Source organism: Drosophila biarmipes, chromosome 2L, assembly GCF_025231255.1.
Source record: "Drosophila biarmipes strain raj3 chromosome 2L, RU_DBia_V1.1, whole genome shotgun sequence".
Taxonomy (NCBI): Eukaryota; Metazoa; Arthropoda; class Insecta; order Diptera; family Drosophilidae; genus Drosophila; species Drosophila biarmipes.
In genome coordinates, this window is record NC_066612.1 from 22,102,298 (window position 1) to 22,128,735 (window position 26,438).

At 38.1% G+C, this 26,438-nt stretch overlaps 2 protein-coding genes across 6 annotated transcripts; both read left to right on the top strand.

The window, feature by feature from the left end:
* Positions 1–1,651: 1,651 nt before the first annotated feature.
* On the top strand, positions 1,652–20,548 carry LOC108036699 (adenylyl cyclase X E-like). 2 transcript variants are annotated; one of them, XM_050884793.1, is made up of 12 exons: positions 1,652–1,831; positions 1,892–2,032; positions 2,320–2,479; positions 2,535–3,321; positions 4,414–4,529; positions 4,594–4,933; positions 12,473–12,923; positions 13,554–13,915; positions 13,980–14,074; positions 14,140–14,291; positions 14,347–14,491; positions 19,845–20,548. In XM_050884793.1, the coding sequence occupies exons 3-12, from the start codon at positions 2,434–2,436 to the stop codon at positions 20,342–20,344; spliced, it is 2,994 nt and encodes a 997-aa protein (XP_050740750.1). In that variant the 5' UTR covers positions 1,652–1,831; positions 1,892–2,032; positions 2,320–2,433; the 3' UTR covers positions 20,345–20,548. The 2 variants fall into 2 exon arrangements, with proteins under 2 accessions (XP_050740750.1, XP_050740751.1); XM_050884794.1 differs by lacking the exons at positions 1,652–1,831; positions 1,892–2,032; positions 2,320–2,479; positions 2,535–3,321 and adding an exon at positions 4,350–4,366 and having other exon boundaries at positions 4,429–4,529.
* On the top strand, positions 20,312–26,438 carry LOC108036701 (adenylyl cyclase X E). 4 transcript variants are annotated; one of them, XM_050884790.1, is made up of 13 exons: positions 20,312–20,348; positions 20,797–20,854; positions 20,915–21,055; positions 21,224–21,383; positions 21,442–22,219; positions 22,928–23,028; positions 23,091–23,448; positions 23,573–24,020; positions 24,082–24,443; positions 24,498–24,592; positions 24,653–24,804; positions 25,578–25,710; positions 25,778–26,438. In XM_050884790.1, the coding sequence occupies exons 2-13, from the start codon at positions 20,831–20,833 to the stop codon at positions 26,350–26,352; spliced, it is 3,327 nt and encodes a 1,108-aa protein (XP_050740747.1). In that variant the 5' UTR covers positions 20,312–20,348; positions 20,797–20,830; the 3' UTR covers positions 26,353–26,438. The 4 variants fall into 4 exon arrangements, with proteins under 4 accessions (XP_050740747.1, XP_050740746.1, XP_016968482.1 ...); XM_050884789.1 differs by lacking the exon at positions 20,312–20,348 and having other exon boundaries at positions 20,722–20,854; XM_017112993.3 differs by lacking the exon at positions 20,312–20,348 and having other exon boundaries at positions 20,722–20,854; positions 25,762–25,852.

Here is a 26,438-nt window from a genome sequence, read left to right on the forward strand (position 1 = left end):
GTTCTTCGTAACAGTAACAGTACTTTTCTTGGACTGCAATCTTGTAAATTAATGTCAGGTACACAGAACAGTTGTAAAGGCTGTTGATATGTATCGATCATTTTAAGCCTACAAGCTGGCTTAAATGGGTTATCATTTTCTGTGGCATTCGGATTTTCTCCTTCTCATTTTGTTAGCCATTTTAGCTGCTTTCACGACCCACAACTACCTAAATTTGACACTCTCTTTAGAATAAATAAAACATATTTCGCTTTAAAAATTTGCAAGTGGCTTACAATAGTAAATATACAGGGTTTTCTAAAACGCTTGAAGCTTTCTGCCGCCTACATAACATTTACCGAAACAGCCGTTAGGTAGCGCTTCACAATATTGCTTTGCTGCTTATACTAGTATATCTCCATTTTTCGTTTGCTCCCTCAAGCTGAGTAACGGGTACGGACTGTATCGTTTTTCCTTGTTAAGATATTGCATTTTTTCTTACAAGACCTCTAATTTCAACTACGAAAGCACGATACTGCAAGCAGTGCTTTCGTTTACTCCTTATAGAAGTTTTATTTAGTAGATCGTGTAATACCTTTTTGTCACAAACGTTGATATCAGAGCCTTTGTTTGGTGAAGGTGCGATCGTGGCTAGATTTCTACCTCGTAAAATTTGGATGGGGAACTCACTGGGAAGATTTCGTATCGGCAAAACCTTATGGACCATCCGTTTAACAGATGGTTGATGGTGTATACATCTATTACAATGTTTGTCTGGTAAATCTTTATAATTATCGGAGTTGCCAGTTCGATAGAAATACGCGAAATAGTCTTACCTTTAAGAACTTATATTTTCCTGTAGTCGCCAGGAAATTAATTTAGATATTTAAAATGTGTAATCAGTCAGTTTAGTACGTGCAAATGGAATAAAATAATTTGTTTGATAATCGGTCACACCTTTTCAATCGGTCCGTCATCTCTGTCAACTGAGATAGAATAAAAACATGAATTCGGTCGTGTCGCATAAACAGGGAAAAATTTAAAATCATGAAATCCATAGCATAAACTTAGTATCTATGAAAATTATAACTGGGAAATCGTATGGTAGATGGTGGATGGACCCCTGTGTGATAATAAGAATTATTAGTGCTAGAAAGAGAAGCGAAAAAATACGAAAAGTACAAGTGCTTTATTCAGTACTATTCACAAGTTTAGGTGATTTTTGTCGTTTGCGTTTCGGGTCTATTTTTAAGAAACTAATGCATTAAAACTTTAAATTCGCCATTGTAAGGAAATACATTTTGGTGCAGGTCCAAGGAGACTTTCAACCTCGGAGCGCAGCAATTGATCTTATCTTGAAAAAAATATTAGTGGTATTAAAAGAAGGAAATGACCAACTACCATCTTATGTCCTTCTTGGCAAGTTTTGACACCTGTTGCGCCAAAATCTTCATTATTTATCTAAAGAAAAAGCCTGAAATGGCAACATGTTTCCTAAAACGCTTTTTACTTTTTAAAACGCTTGCTAAAAGGATCAATATACTTGTAGCGATTAATCCACCATATGTCTATGAATTTAGTATTTCCTCCCTTGTCATTTTCGGATACGGTTTGCATATGCCGATTCGCTTCTGAGAATGTGCGGAAAATGAATGAAGCATTTGGCACGTTATGTCACAAAGCAGGCTCAGTCTTAGTGTCCAAAATTCATACAAAACTATTGAACACTGGGAAACGATTCGAAGATATGAACTACAAAAAAAGAACCCATAGAACGCCGTTCAAAGAGAGGTTTAAGACATGTTATCTTGACTATGCCGACGAGCGTCTGTGGGAATATAGCTATTTAAAGGTAAAAAATCATTAACTATTAAGGTTGCAACGGTTTTTCCCATACCTATTTTTTTCATAGGCAAGGTGCAAGGAATTGAATTTGGAAGAAGAATATAAGAAGTATCAGATCCGTTTGATGATCAGTTACCTCACCGTTTTCTATCCCTTGTATATAATTGTGGTCGTAAGCCTTCAAATAGTTAAATGGTCTTGTGCCGAGGTGAGAGTAGTCAGTTGATGCACTCAAAAAAATGTATGGGTAGAATTGACCAATACGGATAGCGATGTAACTAATAAAGAAAAGATTAAAACCTGTTTAAAGTAGCGATGGTTCTTTTGTTTTAGCTTTGGTTACTATATAAAAGTAAGGGTATTGTAAGAGTAACTATTTCACTAGAAAATTAACAATTCGATGGGTTGGTTCCATTTAACTATTATACTGTTCAATTTGACCCAATGTTTTTTGTGTGAGAATTAGGCAAATCCGCTAACTTTACTTATATGCAGTACACAAACTTCACGTATCTGGACTCCATTTTTGACGGAACTTCTTTAGTACTGGTTACTGGCTTAATGAGCGTTAATTTCTTCGAAAACTTTGTGACTCGCCACTAGTGGATCATGATCACCACCTCGATTTTGTCCGCATATATTGTGGTCTTTTCTGGTATGCCCTAATTTATTCATCGACCAAGGAATTTTTTTTGAGGTTTCATTTTCAGACATAGCCCTGAACATTTATCATTACTACAACACCCAATGGCCTTTGAATACGTCATATGACGTATTTGTGCTATGCATGATTTACATGTTCTTGCCGATACCGTCGATCACTGGAGCAGCGCTATTGGCCACATCAGTCAGTCTTTTATACGTGATCTATTTCGTTCACTTTCTGGTGTTGGACCGAAGTGACCTCGCCAAGTATATTCATGGCTTTGATGTGATATCCGTCGACATATTTCACTTACTGGGTTTCAACATGATGGGTATATTTTTCCGGATCGTGAACGAGACAGTAGTCCGTGCCTCCTTCTTGGACCGTCACCAGTTTATCAAGGAGGAGACGTGGTTGCGCCAGGCTCTGCGTCAGGAATCTATGCTTCTGGACAGCATTCTGCCACCACAGATTGCAAAACCTATCCAGAATACCATTAAGGAAAAGATCATGCGGTCCGATATTGAGTTCGACCGCTTCTACTTGGGAGGTCCTCGGAGAACAGAAGCCTTCATGGCCATCCAGATCCACCCTGATGTCTCCATCCTCTACGCAGATGTGGTGAACTACACCCACTTGACGACGACATTGAAGGTGGAAAAACTAGTAAAGGTCCTGCACGACCTCTACGGCAGATTCGATATGGCTGCCTCTACTTTTGAGGTGCAGCGCATCAAGTTCCTGGGTGACTGCTACTATTGTGTGGCTGGTTTGACGACGGGCGATCCAGATCACGCTAGAAAGGCGGTGGCCTTGGGCATTTCCATGATTGCCAACATCCAGGAGGTGCGGTATGTTGGTCATTGGTATAAGAATAGGGTCTACTCCCAGAAGCAAATAAAGCTAAGTAACTTTAGTATAGCTTTTTCGTTGACTTCAGCTCATATTTCAAGGCTCTTGTAAAGCTATTACTATTATAGGATTTGCACATAAAGTAAAACATCTCAGTTTGGACTCTATTAATTATACGTATTTATGAACAGTATTAATAGCCGAGTCGATCTAGGCATGTCCGTCTGTCTGTCTGGTGTGTACGCTAACACCAGGGTTAAAATAAACCCAACAAACCCAAAATCTGCTGCAAAAGTTTACTAGCCTCAATGCGTTGAATGGTAAGGCTACTCTGTGGTAACTCTAAAATAGTTATTGATGGATATAAATCAATTCGCATTGCCGTTACAGGATGATTAATTCACTCAGCGGCAATAGATATAAGTATATTAGTTTAAAAGGAAGAAATGCTAAGTGTCTAAAAATCGGTCACACCGTTTCTCAGCATAAGCTGGGACAATTTTAAAGCTTTCAAGAAAGATCTCTACTCTTATGCCTTGTATGATTTGAATGTGACGATCTCAGAAAATGTCTTATGAACAAGGAATAAATATTAGAAACCCGTAACTTTATAGGTAACTTTTATAGGCGGCAAACATATTTTTTTTATCTAATGGAATTTTAAATTATTGAAGTGCCTTAATTAATGCATTTAAATCTGTTTCATATTTCGTATAGTTTACAAGTTACACGCATTTGAATTTCAAGTTTACCTCTGCACGAAAAACGTGAGCCACTGTATATGTTTCGTAATATATTGGTAGGAATCAAATCAGCCTATACGGTGCGCAATTAGGAATTGACATTTTTTACAAAATAATCGTTTTAGGGTCTGTGAAATTGTGTAATAACTTATTAACACTGTTGCCGTAAGTCAAATATATTATAATCACTTAGGTGGCTTAGATGTCGTAAGGGTCATTTTAAAGAAAACACAATGAAAAATGTAGTTTTTGAATTCATATTTTGCACACTTAATCAACCAGGTTAAGGGTTGGGACCGAGGTATTATTATTATATTTTTGGACCGCCCTAATGTGCACTTCTGATAGCTCTTTGATCCGCAGGGCGGAACGTGCCTTGGATATTGACATGCGTATAGGAGTCCATTCAGGGAGTTTGCTTGCAGGCGTCATTGGACAGGCCAAGCTTCAGTTCGACATATGGGGTAGGCCATACCCAAGGGGAAGTAGATCATCAGTTTTATGAAATGCTTTTAACGACTTCTTTAGGTGCGGACGTGGAGATCGCCAACCGTCTAGAGGCAACTGGAAAGCCAGGTTTTGTGCACGTTAGTGGGCGGACTTTAACAAATTTGAATTTAGCCGATTATACAATCCATCCGGGAACGGAAGAGGCGCAAATGGATCCCGTACTGCAAAAGCATCCGATGAGCACATTTCTTCTCTCCGCGGTAGTAAGCCGCGGTTCTGCCAGACCCCTAAAAGTAGAAACCTCATTTGTGGAAGTCGATATTACAAAATTGGGACCTGCCCAGGACCCTGCCAGCGTTGCGTCCATGTTCGATGAGTTGCGTGAGGAGTTTAGCAAAATGCCTGTGGGTGGCTTAAAGTAAGTAATTCTTAGGTAAAGCTACAATTTTAGTTCTGAAATTTGTTTACCTAGCCCGTGTGGCTTTTCGATTTTGATACGAGCTTTGCTTCAGCACATGTCTCTTCTTTCCTGTTGAATGGTTTTGCCCAAAATGTGGGCTCTCTAGGCAAATTTTGTATGTCGATTACAAACAAAATATTTGCAACGTCCAACTAAATCCGTATGGCGCTCATGTTTTTCAAATTAATAAAAGTGTAAATTGGTTTTTTGATTTCATTATCAATACCTATGTATCTATTGTTCAAATCGCACAATTCATTGAGAAGTTGAGACCAAATATTTTTATCGCCGCTAGGTGGCCTATCATCCTGGTAATTGGCAGCCTTAAGCAACAGAAAACGCTGTAGTCAATGGCCTGGACTATTATACCGGTCGGTAAAAGTATTTTGACGAAATAAAAGTTAAATCTACACATAATTTGAACTCACTGCTTTTTTATTTTGGCATCAATGAAAGGGTAATTTAAAGGCCGTTTGAGTGATACAATACTTTTCAGTACTTATTGAAAATCACGAATTTGTTTCTAAATCTACTTTTTAAACTTTTTCCCTCGCATTGAAAACTTAACTTTTTCATAAGTAAAACGTTTCTCCAAACAAAACTAGTACCTGAGTTGTTTTTATGCCAAATCGAATTCTAGCCATTTAAGATTCAAGCCCTTAAGATATCTTTAAGATAAGGCGAACTCGGTTAGTTAGTTAATACTTCAAAAATGCTTCCTTTTACCTGTTACATATGTAGCAGAAGAATATGATAGCTGAACAGTGATAGAATTTATAGGACAGTTCTGGCGAACGCTTATGATTAATCTTGATGGAAGAATTCATGCATCATGATCAGTAAAAAATAGTGTAAAAATAGTACGCTATCTTTTTGTGATACATGATTCATTGCTACTTTCGTGTATCGTTGAGGCAAATATCGATAAAAATGATTAGTATTTATTTAGTATTTAATTTTTTGTCCTCTTAGATTATTAATCGTCAAAAACAACAATATTTTACTATAACACTATTGTCAAAAGCATACGATTTGACCACTGAACACTGATTACTGATGTGTAATAACTTTAACATTACAAATTACTTGAACAATTCGTTCCGGCTCTCTTGTGAGAGGACGACGTTAAAGTAAAGTTTTTATGAAACTAAAACAAATATTTAAACAAATATTTTGTATTATTAGTTTTTATTTAAATTTTAAAAAGATATATAAGAAAACAAACGAGTTCCAAGGTGCAATTTTTATACTCCGAGAACCATAAACAAAATAGGATAGGAACCCACTTGTTCCCCGTATCCAAGTCCATGTGATTTTCTTTTTCTAGAAAATGCTGGAAAAATATTTTTAATTGAAATGTACAAAAATAAAAACCAATAACGCTTAAAAATGTCTGCCACATAACCATAAGTTGAAATCGCGGATAGGGGGTGCTAACAATCTTGATTTGCTGCTTGTCTATATTCATCCCTCTTTTTTTCCTTTTAGCTGAATAAATTATTAAAAGCAATACAATTATTATTTATATAGTTATCATAAATATTTACTTTAAGGTGCTGCTTACTGTCAATTATTTTTAGTTTAAACGGTATTTAAGACCTACGACGACAAAAGACAAGAAAGGAACACAAATACATGTCAGGTAATTTTTTTTTCTTGCATACAAACTGTGGCCGCCACAGTTTTGGGCAGTTTGTGCGATGGCTAACTTTTTTTCAGTACAAATTTCTACCGTAAAGACTGAAGACGCGCTGCGCAGGAAGCCTAGGAATCTGCATGCCAAGCCCCACTTCTCTAGCTTTTATAGTTTCCAAGATACCAGTGTATAATTAGGCTGTACGCGGCCAAATAGACCAAAAATATAAATTCAGCAGTGCCTGAACAAAAAAAATGTTCTAACTTTGAAACAAGATAATTATAATGAGTCTATATTTTTTCAAATGTTACATCTCTTGAAAATTGTTCTTTCTTAAGACCCAACAAAATTTAGGTCTCTTCTTATTGGCTCCGTTCGTAATCCAAAATTAAAGCAATTTAAAAAAGAAAAATTTGCTGGTCCACAAAGAAATAAAAATAAATGGAATGTTCAACATGTTCAAAAGATTTTTTATACCCTTGCAGAGGGTTTAATGATTTCAGTCAGAAGTTTGCAACGCAGTGAAGGAGACGTTTCCGACCCCAATATTCTTGATCAGCATCACTAGATGAGTCAATCTAGCCATGTCCGTCCATTTCTACGCAAACTAGTCTCTCAGTTTTAAAGATACTGTGCTAAAACTTCCCAAAAATCTTCTTTCTATTTCAGGATCCCATAGGAACTATCGGGTAAATTTCTTTTTTAAATTTTATCTTCGCTTTTTTTTTAATATATAACCTTCTTAGCTTGGAATTAACATTTTTTAATTTGTTCTGAATTTTGAATTAAATTTAATCAAACACCTATATCATATAGCTGCCATAGAAACGATCGGAAAATTAGTTGGAAAATATGTAAAAATTATTCTTTGGTTCTCTTAAACATATAACCTTCTAAGCTTGGAAATAAATTATTTAAGAATTTCGAATTTAATTAAATAAAAATCGGACTACTCTAACAAATAGATGTCAAAAAATGGTCTAAAAAAAAATAATGGAAAAAATTATTTTTAATATCAATGAAGTCAGAACCAATCCTTAAAAATTTTACATGGTGTTACTAAAGTTGATTATTTCTTATAACTGCAAGGGTATACAAACTTCGGCTTGCCGAAGATAACTTCCTTTCTTGTTTAAAAAAATTTTTCTTAGTTTAGTTTGTTTTTGTTAATATTATTTTATTATTTAAAATTTCGATTAATATTTAAAAGAATCTGACAATTTAATTATATAGCTGGCATAGCAACGATCGGACCGTTATAATTTGTTTTTCGAAAACATATACGGCAGTAAATTGAAATCGAAAATTATCTTTCTATTTTGGTAATTAGTTTCTATTTTTTAAGAATCGTAAAAATTTGTAAATACAATGCTTCTATGGGAACAATTAGCAAAGGGTGTAGAAACTTCGGCTTGCAGAAATTACTTTTCTTCACACAACCTTTAAAAGCTATTCCTCATAAATTCCTTAAGAGTTCCCAGTTGCTGATGAATTGATTTAAATGTCAAACCAAACATTTTACTCAGTGATTGACCCATTATAATGATATAGATAGTGGGAAAGTTAATCCCCTTGATCTTAAAAATCTTCTTAAGAGAAGAAAATTTTCTTATTTATTACTGTAGATGGCAGATGTTCTCTATTAGGCGGTCGACATACCTATCATGCGAAGTACCCTTGTCACTCTGTAAGGGCCTTTGAATTTTGGTATTAGCTTTTTAGATACGCCTACATGAGAATCGAAGTTTGATCATTACTAAGTCGTCCGTCTGGTATTCTTTAGGATTCTTTCTCTTAAGATCTGTGCGTAACTTATTATATTCCTGTAACTTCTCAATGCTCTTACTGGCTTTTTCTCTAATTACTTCTAAATTTCTACATTCCCTATCTTTATTCAACTCTTCTAATTTTTCTTTTAAGCTATCTATAACCTTTCCCTTTTGAGACACTCCGAATAAACCTGCTTGCATTTTTCACGGACTTTGGGAAACCAGTAACTTTTTGAGATAACTTCTACCATCTTATCTATTTCAACATGTCCTAATTGATCGTGGTAACTAAAAAGAACGTGTCTTTCCATTTCGCTTGGCACATAAAATACAAGACCATCCTCGTCCTTTTTTCTGTAAATTATTCCATTTCGCATTTCATAATCCTTTAATTCTGTTTCCTGCAGTTTCTCAGCTATACTTTTGATTTTCTCATCTTTACTTTGACATATAACTAAGTTTTCTTCAAACGAATTAGAATCTACTGTCAGTATGTGTGTGTTCCTGCTAAGTGCATCGACATGCTGCATTCGCTTGCCGGCTCTATGTTCTAGAGTGTAGTCATAATCTTGAAAAAAAAGTGCCCACCTGCCAATTCTTGGGCATAATTCCTTTTTATTTAACGCCAGTGTAAGAGCACTACAGTCTGTAACTATTTTGAATTGTATTCCTTGAAGATAGATTCTAAAGCGTTGTAACGAGTAAAGCGAGCGTTTCTAATTCGAAACTATGGTACTTCGCCTCCACATCCGTCGTGCGTTCGAAAAATAGAATACGGGGGAAATTTACTATCTTTTTTCTTCTGCATTAAAATTGAACCAAAACCTAGGGCACTAGCATCACAGTGCAACTCTGTTGGATCTTTTGGTTTGTACAAGGCCAGAATAGTGACTTCCAAAAGATTTACTTTTAATACTTCAAAACACTCTAACTGTTTCGCACCAAATTCGAATTTTTTGTCCTTTCTTACAAGATCATACAACGGCTTTGCTTTTGTTGAAAAATCTTTGACAAATCGTCAGTCCAAGAAAACTTTGAACCTCATGCGTTTTTGTCGGTACAGGAAAATCTTTTACTTTTACAGGTTTGATACCCTCTCCCGATATAACATATCCTAAATACTTTATTTCTTTTTGAAGGAACTTACACTTGTCTAACCTAAGCTCAAGCTTGTTATCTACCGTTTCAAGACCTCCGTTAATATCTACATATGACTTTTACTATCTTTCATTGCTATTAAAATATCATCCATATAAATTAAATTTAAATTTACATTTTTGATGCGTTTCGCAAACCAAACGGCATTCTAAGCCATTCCTACTGACCCATAGGTGTTGTAAAAGTGGTATACTTAATTGAATCCTCGTGAAAGAGCCCATTTTTAAGGTCTAACTTACCAAGTAAAAGTAAAAATAGTTTTTTCAGACAGTTTATCACTAAGGTCATCTGGGGTTGGGTAGTTATCTTTTAGCATGTTTTTGTTAAGGGTTACCGAACCCTAAGCATATTCCTTATTCTCCAGACTTCTTCCTAACTAGAACTATCGGTGATGCATACTCAGACTCGCTTAGTCAAATAATACCGTTTTTTATGTAATCATCTATCAAATTTTGAACTTTTCTCTGCTTATGATCAACGTCTTGGAGGGTAATTGAAAGGTTTAGTTTCATCAAAATTCAGTTTCATTTCCCATTTTACTAAGAGATCTCCGTCCGTTTCGGTTTCGTATAAAACTTATCAAAAATTTCAATCAAAGTGGTCACATACATTTTTACTTAACTCTATCATTTTACACGAATCACTTTGCATTTCTTTGTGACCACAATTAATCTTTATACTATCATTTGAACAATCATCTTTCTCACAGCTATCAGTCGACCAATCGTTTTCAATCAGTCCAACATTTGAGCAATGAAATTTAAAACTACTATCCCTTTCCCTATTACTATTATCTGAGCGATCATTTGAAATACAGAAATCCTTTGAGCAAATATCCTTTAAACGATCATCAACACAACTATCATTTGAACAATTATTTATACAACTATCATTTAAACAATCATTTTTCCTAACAATCTTAAAGTTACAAATGTTCATAAAATCTCTTTCTAAAACAATGCTATATGCCATCGATTTGTTTGCCACAATTAGTAATTCAAAATTAATTTTCACTTTATTCATAATAACAAAATTTGATATCTTTCCATATATATCGAAAGGACTGTGATTCAAGCCAAAGTAATGGAAAAAGTTGTTTTCATTAACGTTAATGATATTACTACCTATAATGTAACGCAGGATAACTTCGTAAAACTAATTGGACTCCCAGAATCGATTAGGCATTCTGCAAATAGGCACTGATTAGGGTGTGAATTAAAGTAAATTTTAAATGGTCTCACATATACGTTTTTGGTTGCGTTCTTCTTCTCGTTGCAATGCGATACGAGGTGCTCCAAACTTCCACAGCCGTAGCAAGCGCCGTATGCGCGCTTGGACTTGCGGCAGTCGGCCGCGAAGTGACCCACGGAGTTACAGTTGTAGCATCTTACAGCGGGTCCGGGCGGGTTCCCGGAAACAACTTTGTGGCGTCCAACTGCGAGAGTTGGCTTTCGCAAAGAATGCCGACAGCAGCTGGGCAGACGAATTAAAACAGTGCATGTGTGCCTGTTGTCGTAGAAGAGTATCCGGTATTCCTTCAATGATACTGTCGATTAATTCCTCGTCGTCTACACGGATGTGTGCAGCCAACATGGTCTTGTCATTAAAGTACGCAGCAAAGTCTTCACCTGGATGCCACTTTCGCTCCTGGAACTTGCGTCTGGACGTTATCTTGCTCTCTTTTGACTGAAAAGCCTCTGCGAGTTGAGATAAGAGTTCCTGGGCTGGCAAGGACAGAAAGTTCTCAGAAGAGTGCAACCAAATTTGGGCACGGTCTTTCAAGTTTGACATAACCAGCATGCGAGTTATGTCTTCACTTAGCTTGTACATTTTTATGATCGCGTTGAGCTGTGCGATCCAAGTGTTAACTGGAACTTTGCTGTTAGCAGCACCGTCAAAAGAAGGAAGCATTTCCTTAACCGTGGTCAGCAAAGAGTTGTTGTTAAAAATGGCTTTATTAGGACTGGCAGCCTCTGCAACAACATCTCCCAAATCCGAGAGGGTGACATTGTTTTGATTTGGTGTGGACACATTGTTCTCGACTTCTGGCAAGTTGCTCGTCGGAGGTGCGGTCACATTATTCAATTGTTGACGCCGGGAAACTTCCAACTTGAGAAACTTATTTTCCAATAGGACCGCTTTTAATTGACGCTTCAGAGATTCCAATTGCATGGAAATTTCTGGAACGCACATGCTGTTGTTGGCAGCTTCGTCGTTGTTTTGGGCACCCAGCGACGTAGCTCCAACATAGTCCTGATCGCTATTTGCAGCAGTATTTGGCCTTTCCTCGGGCCCAGCTTCAATGTCGGTCATCTCCTTGGGGTCCAGTACTGGACATTCTCCTCGAGCCTCGGGAGGCACACCATTCAACCGCGCCGCTAATGTTGCCTTGGTGCCGCTTTTCGACAACCCAAGTTTTTCCAGCCAACATCGAAGTTCTGATGCTGTGTAGCCGTCCGCAGCTATGGTGTCCGTCATTACGAACTATTTTAAACAACTCACTTAATAACTTTTGCTCGTAAACAGCGTTAAGGAAGCGAGAAAAAAAAAATTTTTTTAACGGTTATCCCACTTCTGAAATTGTAGATGGCACTTTCGAGATGTTCTCCATTAGGCGGTCGCAGCAAAGGTGATCTTTATTGCACAGATTTGTACAGGCTTAACGTATTTCACAAGAGTTCAGGGTATACAGTATGAGGGAGTGAGACAAACATAGTGTTTCTTAAGAGTAACAGGGATGTTTATATCTTGTGTGTAATAAAAGTGTGACCTAACTTAATGTAGAATGTAAGTATGACAGATGCTTAGGGATATGTATACGTATGGATGTGTGAGTGTCTGCTTGCTACATTACTAACTTGTATAGATTATAGTAGTCTGTAGTTAATACAAAATTTATTACTTTTTTTTAATTCGAATTATTTTTTACCATAGGTTTCGGTCACCATGCTGCGGTCGAAATACAAATTCGAGTGATGAGAAATCCCAACAAGATGTGGGCATGTTTTGTGCAGCGTTCAAGGACTCGTCTCTGGAATGGAGTTATTTGCACCAGCCAGATTTTATTTTCAAGTCTTCAATGCTCCTGGCTTGGGGCATTGGGGGCTGCCTGATATTCATCCAAATCGCGTGCACCAAACTTGTCTGCGTTGAATGTATTGTGCTTGACATGATTGCATTTTCTTTTCTGACGATCCTTCTCTTCATCGCGTGGTACAAGAAATTGTGTTGGTGGCAATATGGACACAACAACCTCAAACTGTACAGCAAGTTCAGCTGCATAGTGTTTAGCCTGCTTGAAAAGATCCAGCATAGTTTTCTCCTGCGCATTACTATTTATATGATGCTTATAATGTGCTATTACATAATGATTTCTTTGATATTAGTGAGTTTAGACATTAATTAGAGGGTTTCAAAGCTACATTATTAAAGTGCACTTACCCTATAGTAGTACACCGCATTTGGTGAATACATACAATGAATTATTGCAGTTCATCGGAATATCGTTTTAACTTCGGAAAATTATTTATTATTTTTTTTTTTTTTATCCCTAAAGGAAAACTTTCTTTGGGATAAAATTACTTCTTAACACTCAATATTCTTTTCCAAAAATATTGTTTTGCGTGAAAATCCACCTAATGCCTAATAATACCTATAGATCAAATTTTTTTCCAATTTGCCAGTGCTTATAATTATTTGTTTATAGTTAAAATACTATTAACACAGTAACGTCCATGTAATGTGTGTATTTTGTTTTAGCAATGGTAAAAATGTTATATACTATCTTTAATAGTTTTCCTCAGCTCAGAAGTGATTCTATAAATTTAATTTATTATTTTGTCAATTTTATATATATTTACTATAAAAATAATTGACTTACTATAAAATATAGGTAAAATCGATGGGCTTCGTTCTTTGAACTATTTTATTGGTATATTACACGGAAGACCTTTTCTTCTAAATAGTCTCATATCATCATATATTTCATATATTTTAAGTATTTCAATATTTCCAGGCAAACTGTGATCAGAACCAGTACGAGTTAGATCTCATCGAGAGCAAGCTTTTTCACTACGAAGAGAATGAAGGCTCCTGCTTTCATCCATGGGCGTTTACAAACATGGTAGCCTTGATCCTCGGAATGAGTTACACCTTCGCACGCATCCCGTTCGCTCTCAAGACAGTCATCGGCTGTTGCGAGGCAGTAGCCTATCTGCTAATTGTGATTTTCCAGTACGTATTTCTTTTCCAGCACAGTGCCACCACGACTCCGTATTTGAGGGCAGAAATAGCGCACTGTGCTCGGGTGTGCATGATGTTAGTCATTATGTACGCAAAAGAGCGTCAGGCCGAGTTCAACACAAAAATGAACTACAAGTGAGTGGAATAAATGTGAACTACATTGGAACTCAAAATCAACTGCACACTTTGCTTTTAATAGGCTCAACGTGGATTTGCGAAATAAACAAAAAGCGGCCGACGTTACAAACCAATCTATCATAATTTTGCTCCACAACATTCTTCCCTCTCATGTTGGTCAGTTTTTGAAGGAATAAAGGCATAGGCATTTTCGTTGGAACTAACTTCCTTCTTTTCCGCAGTCGAGCTCTATCTCAATTCAGTGGCCAAACACGAGCTCTACTATGAAAACTATCAAATGGTATCAGTCATGTTTGCCATGCTGATCAACTTTCAAATGGACTTGCCAAGCTTACGAGTGTTAAACGACATCATAACCGAATTTGATAAGCTAGTAAGTTGATGTGCAGATTAATTTTGGTATTTCTAGTACTTCCTTCGGATTGCAGTTGACAGCCTATAGGGAGTACTACGTTGTTGAGAAGATAAAAGTCGTCGGCTGCACTTATATGGCAGCTTGTGGATTGGATGTCAACCTTGCTTCAAAAATTAAGCGCAGCGTGAGCATTGGCGGTGAATCATTTCAATCCAAAAGTACGTAGTTATAAAGGACAATATATATAAATTATTTGAAATGAGTAGATAAATTTGCATAACAAGGTGAATCAATCAAAATATAATTAAAGATAGACCTTGGATGATCCTTTTATTCAGCTCAAATTTGTTATCCTAAGACGACCCTTAGGTTATAAAAGTTTGTAAAAATATCAAAACCTTACCTTTTTTGTTCCCACGTTTTAAAAAAAATGTACGGTGTAGCAAAGTGTAGGGTAAGGTGTCGAATGACTCGTTTTTAACGCCACTCTTCAAAAGTTCCAAAGAAGGAAGTTGCTTACATATTCTTAGCATGTTTGGTCAAGTCTGCTGGTCCCCAACAAATGCAAATAAACGCATTCTATTTCAAACGAAATTTTTTAATATTTGTATGTAGTGACTCTTTTTGTCCCCTGGCCATTTTAGATGCTTCTGAATACTTTAAATTAAAAACATAAAGCTCTAAACCCCCTTTAAAGGAATGAAACTTGACTCGATAACTACCATAGAATATAAAAAAATCCATATCTTCGTCACCGTTTTCATCAACCTCCACCATATAGTGTTGAACTGGAATGTTGTCTACCTCAGACTTGCGGTTTTCGCGGTCCTGTTGCACCTGAAGATTATTAACTGAGCTAAAGCTTCTTGCCCAGGCCGAGCCACAACAAAGCTACACCCAAAAATCGTCGACAATATGTTATTATTTAGGTGTCAATGGGATGCTATTGAGTGTAAAAAAATCTCTGATACGAAAGACATGAAATTGATCCTAGTATAGGATCAGTTTGCCCCTTGTAAAAGTTTTTAAGAGAAAGCTCTTGACAAACCTTTTTTTGTCACAAACAAGCATTTTGCTCGAGGGAAAAAAATGATATGCGTGACTCAGAGGGCTGGAGCTTTGTTTTTGATGCACAGGCCTGAGGGTTAGAGGTTCAAATCCTACCTTATTATTATTTTTTTTTATTTAACGTATGAAATCATATGACTGAAACCTTGTTAAATTAAATTAAATTTTAAATCGTCATTGGTCTAAACTAGGAACGATATCAACAAAATTTAAGTGCAGTAATTCAAATAAACTCTTCATTTATTAATATAACAAAACAAAATTACTTAGTCTAAAAAAACAAAACAAATTTTTATATAAAACTAAAAAACAAGGCATTTCTGGCGTCGAAGCTTAATTCGTGCAAACACTTTAAACTCAAAAAAACATAAAAAGGGGACTTTTCAATCCGTTTTTTTTTCTGTATACTAGTTTATTTGTATTCTTAAATAAACATTTTATAAGTTTTCGGAGCTGGTCACACTAAAGTAAAGTTTTACCGGGAATTTTTGGCTATGGGTCCGCGAACAACTATCGAGCAAAGGGAATTAGTCCTTAAACACTTTAAGGATAGAAAAATACGAAATAGCCGAAATGGTTTGCTTAAGCCCCAGTACGATGCAATACATAATTCAAAGATTTGTTCGCGAAAATCGAGTGAAAGATAGGAGATAGAGGAGGAAATGGGCAAAAAATGTTGCCCAGACACAATTCGCAACGTACTGCACAAGCATTATTTTAATGGTCGAGTTTCTGTAAAGAAACCATTCATCAGCGACAGAAACAGAATTGGTCGTTTTAAGTTCGCCAAGGATATGGAGACTAAACCGATTTCGTAGTGGAATGACGTTATTTTTGCGGACGAATCCAAATACAACCTTTTCGGGTCGGATGGGAGGCATTATGTTTGGCGGCTTCCAAATACGGAGCTAGATACAAAAAACCAAAAAACAGAAAGCTTGGGAATACTGGACCGTTTCATATTTTATCAAGATAACGACCCGAAGCACAGTGCTGCCGATGTGAAGTTTTGGTTGGTCTGGAGCTGTCCACACACCAAAAAACACCAGCACAATCTCCAGATTTAAACGTTATTGAAAATTTGTGGGAGATTTTGGACCAGGCGATCCGCAAAAGTTAAATTTCTAATAAAACTGAGCTAAAGAGTGCCTTATTGGAGGAGTGGCGTAAAATTCCTGTGGAAACAACAAAAAAATTAGTGGACTCCATGGGAAATCGTCTTAAATCGGTTAAGAAACAAAAAGGCGGTCCAACAAAATATTAAATTTAAGAAATATAAATGTTACAATATATTTAAGTGTTTGCACGAATTAAGCTTCGACGCCAGAAATGCCTTGTTTTTTAGTTGTATATGAAAATTTGTTTTGTTTTTTTAGATTAAGTAATATTGTTTTGTTGTATTAATAAATGAAGAGTTTATTTGAATAACTTCGTTTAAATTTTGTTGTTTTCGTTCCTAATTTAGCAGCAATGACGATTTAAAATTTAATTTTTCTCTTGCACGAAATAAGCTTCGAGCCACTGTAGATTTATTCAGAACAGGACAGGTTTTAAATATAGGGGATACTCAAAAAGTTGGTATAAAAGGTTATACAATATTTCTGTTCATTTAAATTTAAAATTACAGCAGACTTTGGGTCAGGTAAAATAACAGCACGAGCGACGGTTAAAGTTTATATCTTTTCCTTTTTTTTAAATAGCGAATGCCACCACGATTCTCCCTTTTCCCAGTACTCGCTCGTCTGTGTGAGCGATGTAGCTTTACATATCTCCGATCTCTTAAGGTACCAGCTAGAAAGGGATGACAATAGAATGCTTACAGTTAACTTAAATTATGTTTCCCGCTTATTCTGTCGTACAGTGGGTGTCGTATAATTTTATTACATCATATGTCGTACAGTCGGCCATATATCCTACCACAAAATATATCTTATTGTAAGATCATGCGGGTGGTAACTTTTTAGTATTGTTGGCCTCCAAATAAGCCTCTTCGCCAGGGAGTTAAGTTGAGAACCAAGGCGTCTGAAGTAGTTTTCAGCATGCGTTCGACAAACATCACCTATCTTTGGGATTTTGACAATCTTGCTTTGCGCTACTCGTATTTTGTTTAGGTTCGACTTAGACGCTATGCCTTAGACTTGTAGTGCATAATTCCAGATTGTACTGAGAATCGATTTATAAAATCGAACTATTGGACAAAGAAAGCTTATTTCTTGACAAAAGAAGCCAGGACATACTGGCTGCCTTTGATAGCACAGACTGCTTCACCATTGTTGTGTGCTTCTGAAAGGTGAGTCCTCTATCTAAAATCACACCAAAGTACTTGTAGTGGGACAAGTTTGCCTTGTGGAGAATGTGACACAAGCACATTTGTTGTAAAACGGTATACGTACTCCTGCAGAACTCCAAGGAATATGTGATATCTGACGTATACAACGAGTAAAATGTCGGGCCTAGTACACTGCCTTGTGGCTGATATTGGGCGTTTTGACGACTTTTCCCCATCAACAACAACACTAACTTAAAACTATTTGTACATATGTACACTCACTCGCATATCTCTGAGTACACCCCCCAAAAATTTCAAAATCAAACTTTGAACGTGAATTGTTCCGCCATTTATGCATATATTTTATTTATTATTTTTTTAAATGAAACTATAGTTTATTGTCTTCAATGACGTGTTATATTTAATTTATAATTTTAAACTTAACACTACCAAAGAGTCAACGATTTTTTTTGTTTTTGCCGGTGAGATTTTACCCCATTCCTCCACAATTACATCCTTAAGAATTTCTTTTATGTGCTTTCGGATTTTTTTTCAAGAAGATCTAACAAGTGTTTGATTGGGTTCACCAATGGAACCAATAATCTCTTTCCAGCCCCAGTAATTCAGCACTTTGCTTCAAATTATTTTTTAAAATGTTGATCCATAATTGTCTCAATAAAGGTAAATTTTCCTAAGCCGCTTGCCGCCATTCACTCTTACACCATAATTCCGCTTCCTCCATGTTTCACTGTGCCAATTAAGTTTTTTTTTCAAAGTCTTCTCCGCTTTTTCGCCATACCAAGACTTTTCCTTTGATTTTGAACATGCAGAAATTACTTTCGATGGAAAAATTACTTTATTCCAGAATTCTTTTGCCCTTGAAATGAACTCATTAGCAAAAGTTAAACGTTTTTGTCTATTGACCTGAGAAATCATATGTTTCTTGCGGGCAACTCTACTATTACTGTGTTTATACGATGTCGATCATTTCACGCTTTTAGCCGCTTTGTGTGTGTACAAACGCCATTTCTTGAATTCGGCAAAACACGAAAGTTGACTATTACTGTGTTAATACGATGCCGAATTCACGCTATCATTTCACGCTTTCAGCCGCTTTGTGTATGTATAAACGCCATTTATTGAATTCGGCAACACACTGACTATGATTTTAGCCTTAAAGCTTGAATTTGTGGTGCGCTACCAACTTAACGCTATGCAGACCAGGTGGCAACGCTGTGCATCCTGTGACTTCTGGCTACCAAAAACCGCCTTGCTTTTAATAAAGCCATCGACCTTTTGTGCCTCCACTCAGTAACTTTGGAAATAAATTTTCCGGTTCTTATTTCCCGATTGTAAATTTTGAATTTTAGTTTGTCCATAGCGTTGTTTGGTTTTTTACATTTTGTAAAAGTGTAACCAGACTTTCCTTGATGAGCTGTAGTTCTTGGATTAAGCTGAATAGACTTAACAACAGTCTTCTGTTCGCGGTTGGTTAGCAAGGGCGGGCGGCCAGAACGAGCCTTTGATAGGATACTGCTAACATTAATAACATAAACAAATATACAAAACAACACGTCAACATAAAAATCTTACATTACAAATATATGCTTACAATGATACTGGAGCTCGGTTGCTTAAAAAGTATACGCCCAAAAGTCTGCGTACAACTGCTTTAAGGCAAGTGGAATGCAAGATTGTGCGATTACCGTTAGAATTTTTGGCGCCGATCTTTTGCACATGGTCTACGCATGTAGGTATTGGGCAGTTAAGGCTAAATTTTTGCATCAAGTTGGTATACCCTTGCAGTTATAAGAAATAATCAACGTTAGTAACACTATGTTACATTTTTAAACTAGCGATTCAGTGATATTAAAAAAAAATTATTTCATTAATTCTCTGACCGTTTCTCTAACAGCTATATGTTAGAGTCGATTTTTGTTAATTTTAATTCGAAATTCTTAAAAATATAAAAATGTTACTTCCAATATGCCAAACAACACCACTGGCGTCACTCAACATTTTAGTTAAAACACGGACATACAAAAAATATGTTCCTTCAAAAATGTAAGAGTCTTCTTGTGTGTGATGCAGGGACGGTACTCAAACAGGTAATACCAATATTCCTCCATCAGAATTTTTAAACTATTATTTTTTGTTATTAGTGTAGTTATTTGTTATATTCGGATTGTTGGTTTATTACTCACCGTATTGTAAACCATCATTATTTCTTTTAGTGTCGGAGGATCGCAGTCTACTAGAGTCATTCAGAGAGGGTTCCAATCACGATGAGGTGGCCTTTATAATGACCTCGTTCGCTCTGGACCTGATGAGAGTCCTGTCAGTGTGCAACAAGGCGTACTCGGGAAGACCCTTCGATCGGTCCTTATCGACCTGGGAGATTTGCATCGGAATATCCACAGGGGAGATAATGGCCGGAGTGGTGGGAGCTTCTCAACCGCACTACGTCATCTGGGGAAACCCAGTCAACATGGCCTCGCGAATGGAATCGACTGGGCTGTCTGGACACATACAGGTGACGGAGGAGTCGGCCGAAATTCTTGAGGAGTTTGGGGTTCAGTGTAATTACCGCGGCTTGACTTTGGTTAAGGGCCGTGGGGAAATTCCCACCTACTTCGTTGGGATCGATAATGATTTGAAGTTCATTTCCAGGAAGGACTCCCGGAATTTCCCAAGGCGCTTTTCGTATAGTCATGATAAAGATCCGTACGGTTAAAAAGGTTGATAGAAATAGTTCGGAAAAATTTTACGTAATCTGAAAATCGGGCTTAAATGCATTTTGTAGGCTACGTATCTCAAATTTTCTTTTGGAAGTTGTTGATCGGAAAATTCGAGGTACGTAGCTTTACGATTTGAACACCAATACTCGACTCCTTTACATAATATTTTTTTTAAATACATCTACATGTATTCAATTTTATTTTAAAGTTTTTTAATTGCGATCACAACCTATAAGCTTTTTAGGCTTAAATTACGGGGGACATTTGTCTTTGAAGAAGTAGTGGTTCATTTCGCAAATGATGTTTGTTTTGCCTGTATACTTAATGTTAATACCTGCAATAGTAGGCTTTGATATAGTGATACGATTTTTCTGTTGAGTCGTATAGTCCTGTTATTTAAAGTTTCAAACCAGATTCGTGAATAATAAATCAAAATGCCATTACCTAGAGGAAATTGCCAGCTTAACTATGCGCGGGAGCGCATGTGGGAACCGGGCTATCTAAAGGTAACTCGTAAAGAACTTTTAGTTTATTTTAAGTAGAATAAAAAGGAGTGCAATTTCTAGGCAAAGTGCGCAGAGTTGGGCCTGGAAAAAGAGTTCCGATTGTACCGCATACGGCTTTGGAAGAGTTACCTGTTCTCTTTCTTTCTGTTGCACTCCTTCGTGACCCTTTTGCACTGCACCTTGCTGTTGACCACCATTGAGGTAAGTGACCTGCCAGAGGTCAGCCATTCTGTAGACTGAAATTTAAATATCACTGGACCCAATACTCTACATTTGGTTCTCGTTTTCGTAACTGTTATAAGTAGTAGCGGGAATGTATTATTATTTGAAAGTAGTTTAACTAAGAAAATATATATTATACTTTTTAAGCGCCAGTCAATCATAATCTTTGATGTGGCCCTAACCTTAGGATGCTCCTTTGTGCTTTTACTCGTCCTGAGTATTAACTTTTGCGATGGTTTTATTGCGAAGCACACTTGGTATATGTACAGCAGTTCGATTTTTGCCTCCCTGACGTTGGTATTCTCTGGTAAGCCTTAAAAATACAAGTTTTCCTAGTAATGCCGCATTCCAAAAACAGCCTTTAGACCTAACCGAATCTATTTACCACTTCTACGTCCACAAGTGGCAGCTGGGGACCTTCTACGACACCTACATAATATACGTGATATACATGTTCCTGCCGATTCACTTTATGAGCGGTGCAGTTCTTCTGGCACTCCTAGTGTCAGCCCTCTACATCATCTACTACGTGCAGTATCTTACCAACGGCTTCTCCCAATTTGTGTCCGAACTGTTTTCCACCGGCGGAATGTCCGTGGACTTGGTGCACTATCTGTGCCTCAATCTGGTGGGCATATTCTACCGCGTGATTAACGACACGGTAGTGCGCTCCTCGTTCCTGGACCGGCACCAGTACATCAAGGAGGAGCTCTGGCTGCGCAACGCACGAATCCAGGAGAAGCAGTTGCTGGACTCCATCCTGCCGCCGCAGATCTCGGAGCCCTTGCAAAAGGACATTCAAAACCGTATTATCCTGACCAAGCGAGGCGGCAGCTTTCGTTCCGTGAGTGCCTTCGAGCGCGCCATGGCCATCCAGATCCACCCCGATGTCTCCATCTTGTACGCAGATGTGGTGAACTACACCCACCTGACCACTACATTGACGGTGGAGAAGTTGGTGAAGGTTCTGCACGACCTTTACGGCAGATTCGATTTGGCTGCCTTTCACTTCAAGGTGCAGCGCATCAAGTTCCTGGGAGACTGTTACTACTGTGTGGCGGGATTGTCGGACCCCGATCCCGATCACGCCAATAACTGTGTGGCTCTGGGCCACTCTATGATCGACGAAATCATGGAAGTACGGTGAGTCACCCCTTAAACTTTCCCCTTTTACATTTTTATTAAGATAAGAGTGTATGTTATCTCTAGAAGCTAGTTGTTTAGTAGGCGTAGCTAGTGTACACCACAGGACTTATCCATTTATGTCTTCCTAAAAACAAAAACAAATAAACTGACTTTTTATGCTACCATTGAAGTGTAGTGCTATTGGCATACGAAATATTTACATTTGCACAATTCATTTTTTCGGTTTTGTCTATGTCAACTTTCAAATCTCAAAATGAATTCTATTTTAATGGCTTATATGCCCCAACATTTGCCTCCTACTTCTAAATGTATAAATGTAGAATTATAAAAATGACCATGCAAATGTGGGTCACCCCAATGAACATAGGTGCTCTTTATTTGTTTTCACAACTAGCACCTAAAGCCAATAAATTTCTTTCACGTTTTAACTTTGGTGAACATTTTGATCCTTAACTGTCGTTTTTTGTTATGGTTTCTCTTTCCTATATTTAAATTCAAATTTTACATATTAGGACGTAAACAATTTTTGGTTACAAGATCACAAGAAGGAACTTATTTTTTGTTTTGTAATGAGTTAAATAAAAAATGGGTTTTTAAATCGAAACAAGAGTAGCTTATCATAAATAAAAGGGTAATCGAGGCAAGATTTCCATAATGTAGGAAAGTATCCCCAACTTAAATAACACCTTTGTTATGGGTTTCCAGGGAAACGCAAGGCTTGGACATTAACATGCGCATTGGAGTTCATTCGGGAAATCTGTTCGCTGGAGTCATTGGAGAAGCCAAGCTTCAGTTTGATATATGGGGTAAGAAGGCAAATCCGCCCAAGAGCTTTGGCAGGTAACTGCTACTTCGAAACTTGTTCTAGGATTGGACGTCACCATTGCCAATGTTCTGGAATCCACTGGAGTGGCGGGATTCGTGCACATCAGTGGTGCAACCTTGAGTAATTTGAGCGAACAGCGCTATGTTATTGAAGACGGTCCTGAAAAAGCAAGGAACCATCCTCTTCTGAGTAAACACCGGATAACTACGTACATAATTCGTGAAGACTTGCAAAAGGACGCAGAGGAAAGTGAAGAGAACTTTGGCGAACTTCACGCGATCTCCCTCTCTGATTTAGGAGGAAGGCCGAGGCTAAGTGATAATACTAATGAAAGCCTGAAAGAGATCTTCCATGCAGAGTTGCGAGAAGAGTTCCGAAAAATGCCAGTCAGTGCGTTCAAGTAAGTACTAAGATAATAGCAACTGAGGAATATACAATTTGTCTTGAAACTAGTTGAGATGGTTACAAGGGTAAACAGAGCTTGGCCATAGGTAAATGTTTAGTTTAATTTCGCACCTTTCCAGTCCCAAAACCCTGTACGGCATATATCGGCGAAGGGAAGAAGTGAATATCCCATTGTATCACCAGCTTACCATTTGCCTAAAATACCTCGACCCTGATTTGGAGAAAGCCTACCTGAAGCAAACCGACTACATGTTCAAGTACAGCATGCTCCTGGGGTTGTGCGTCGGATACTGCCTGGTGTACATAGAAATCATGGACACTAAAATCATATGCCCCACTTGCATGATCTTGCCCGCCATCGTGATTATAGTGCAGACCGTTCTGACCTTCGTCGCCTGGTACAAGAAGATGTGCTGGAAGCGGTTTGGCAACGAGCCCCATAGCTACAGTCGAATTAGCTGCATTATTTTTCGGGTGCACGAGAAGATCATAGGGAGTATGATCATTCGCATAATCATATACCTCTTCCTAGTTGTATCGGGCTTTTCCGTCATGTGCCTTATTGTGGTGAGTACTCCAGGTATCGGGAAGGTAAACTTGATTTTTTGAGCGTTGGGTACTGAACCAGATGACCTGCAATCGCGAAGAGTTTGAGATGGCTTATATTGAGGAGAGGCTCTTTCACTATGAGCAGGAGTTAATGATATGCTTCCAGCCCTGGGTTGCGACCAACATGGTCTCCCTGATGATTTGCTTGACCTTCACATTCGCCCACATTTCTCTGGCACTAAAGACTGCAATGGCCGTTCTAGAGACGGTCGGGTATTTGGTGATGATTTTCTTCCAGTACGAGTTCGTCTTCCACCACAGCGTGACGACTAACCCAGGTTTTCGCGCCGAGTACGCACATGCCCTGCTTATATGCATTACCCTACTAACAATGGTTGTGAAGGAGCGCCAACTTGAGTTCACCAACAAAATTAACTTCCAGTGAGTCCAGGAGCCCTGAGTTAAAGATATTTGCCCTTACTCTGACTCCTTTAGCTGGCGCGTGGAGTTGAGGAAGAAGGAGGCTGACGCCAACTTGACCAATCACTCGATTACAATTATCCTTAACAACATTCTTCCCTCTCACATCGGTGGGTCCAAGATCGGTATAAAAGCAAATATGGCACTAACTAACCTTTTATTTTCCAAAGTCGACGTTTACGTGAATTCTTTGGCCAAGCACGAGCTTTACTATGAAAATTATCAAATGGTTTCCGTCATGTTTGCCATGCTTATGAATTTCGAAATGGATCTGAGAAGCCTGCGGGTGCTGAATGAAATTATAGCAGAGTTCGATATGTTGGTAAGGTGAAGGATTTTATATCCGTTAATCGTAGAGTAAAAGGGTATACTAGGTTCGTCGGAAAGTGTGTAACAGGTGGAAAGAAGTGTTTCCGACCCCATAAAGTATATATATTCTTGATCAGGATCACCAGCCGAGTCGATCTAGCCATGTCCGTCTGTCCGTATGAATGCTGAGATCTCGGAAACTATAGGAGCTAGAACAGGCAGACTTGGCATGCAGATTCCTGGGCTTCCTGCGCAGCGCAAGTTTGTTTCAGCGGGGTGCCTTGCCCACTCTAATGCCCACAATTCGGGAAACTCTGTAGCGCATACAGTTATTATGATAGGATCAAAATTTTAACTGAATTGGGTTTGTCTCATCAATACCTATCGACTGACCTAAAAAATGTGCCACGCCCACTCTAACGCCCACAAACGGATTAAACGCTTAAATCTGTCTGCCGCTCACATGGCATCTACTGAAGTAGGCGTTAGGTGGCGCCCTAAAATATCGCATTGCTGGTTATATATCTCCATTTCTCATTTGCTACCTTAAGCTGAGAAATGGGTATCTGATAGTCGAGGCACTCGACTATAGCGTTCCTTCTTGTTTATTTTACTTTTAAGCAAGTCTAAGCCATCAACTTTATCTCGAGTTGACAAAACGTTTTACTACTAGTATTAAAAATGAAATCTACTTCGGATGACACCTTAATTTATTCTTCGAAAACCTCAAAAGATTTAGCTTTTTATGTTAATATTTACTTCATTTGACCCAATACCCACTTGCAGCTGTTATTCTACAAGGAATATTACTCGGTTGAAAAGATCAAAATAGTCGGATGCACATATATGGCAGCCTGTGGACTGAACCTGAACTTTGCGGGTTCCACTAGTAAAACGGCGAAGAATGACAGCACAACTGGTAAGTGCTTAGCCTGTGTGGCACTTCCGGATCCATCTTACTTATCGTTAGCGTTTGCGGAGCGCAGAAAGGGTTAGTCAAAGACTGCTGTTCACGCAGGACGAGAAGGAACGCGAGGAAGTGGTCTTTGTGATGGTCTCCTACGCTCTGGACATGATGCGCACGCTGGCGAAGTGCAATAAGGCCTACCAAGGAATTCCAGGGGACCGGAGTATTACGGACGGATCGATGGCCATCGGCATTTCGAGCGGGGAGGTTATGGCCGGCATAGTGGGCGCTTCGCAGCCGCACTACGACATCTGGGGCAACCCGGTCAACATGGCCTCCAGGATGGAGACGACTGGGTTACCGGGCAACATCCAGGTGACGGAGGAGTCTGCCAAAATCCTCCAGGAATTCGGCATCGCCTGCCAGTATCGAGGCCTGACTTTTGTAAAGGGGCGTGGAGAGATACCGACCTTTTTAGTGGGGATTGATGACAACCTCAACTTTATCACTACGGCGCCAACTCGATCTCCCAGTCACGTGGAGCGCAGTACGGTCATATCTTTGCATACCACCTACTCTCACCCCGATGTTTTGGATGATATCAGTGAACTTGGTAGCGCTTTTGTTTCCAGACACGCTTTAGAAGATAATTAACGCAGCGTTTGAATTTTTTATCAAATGTGGCTGGGTTTTTAATTGTTTATCAATACAATGTGAAAATAAAAATCTTATTTTTATTA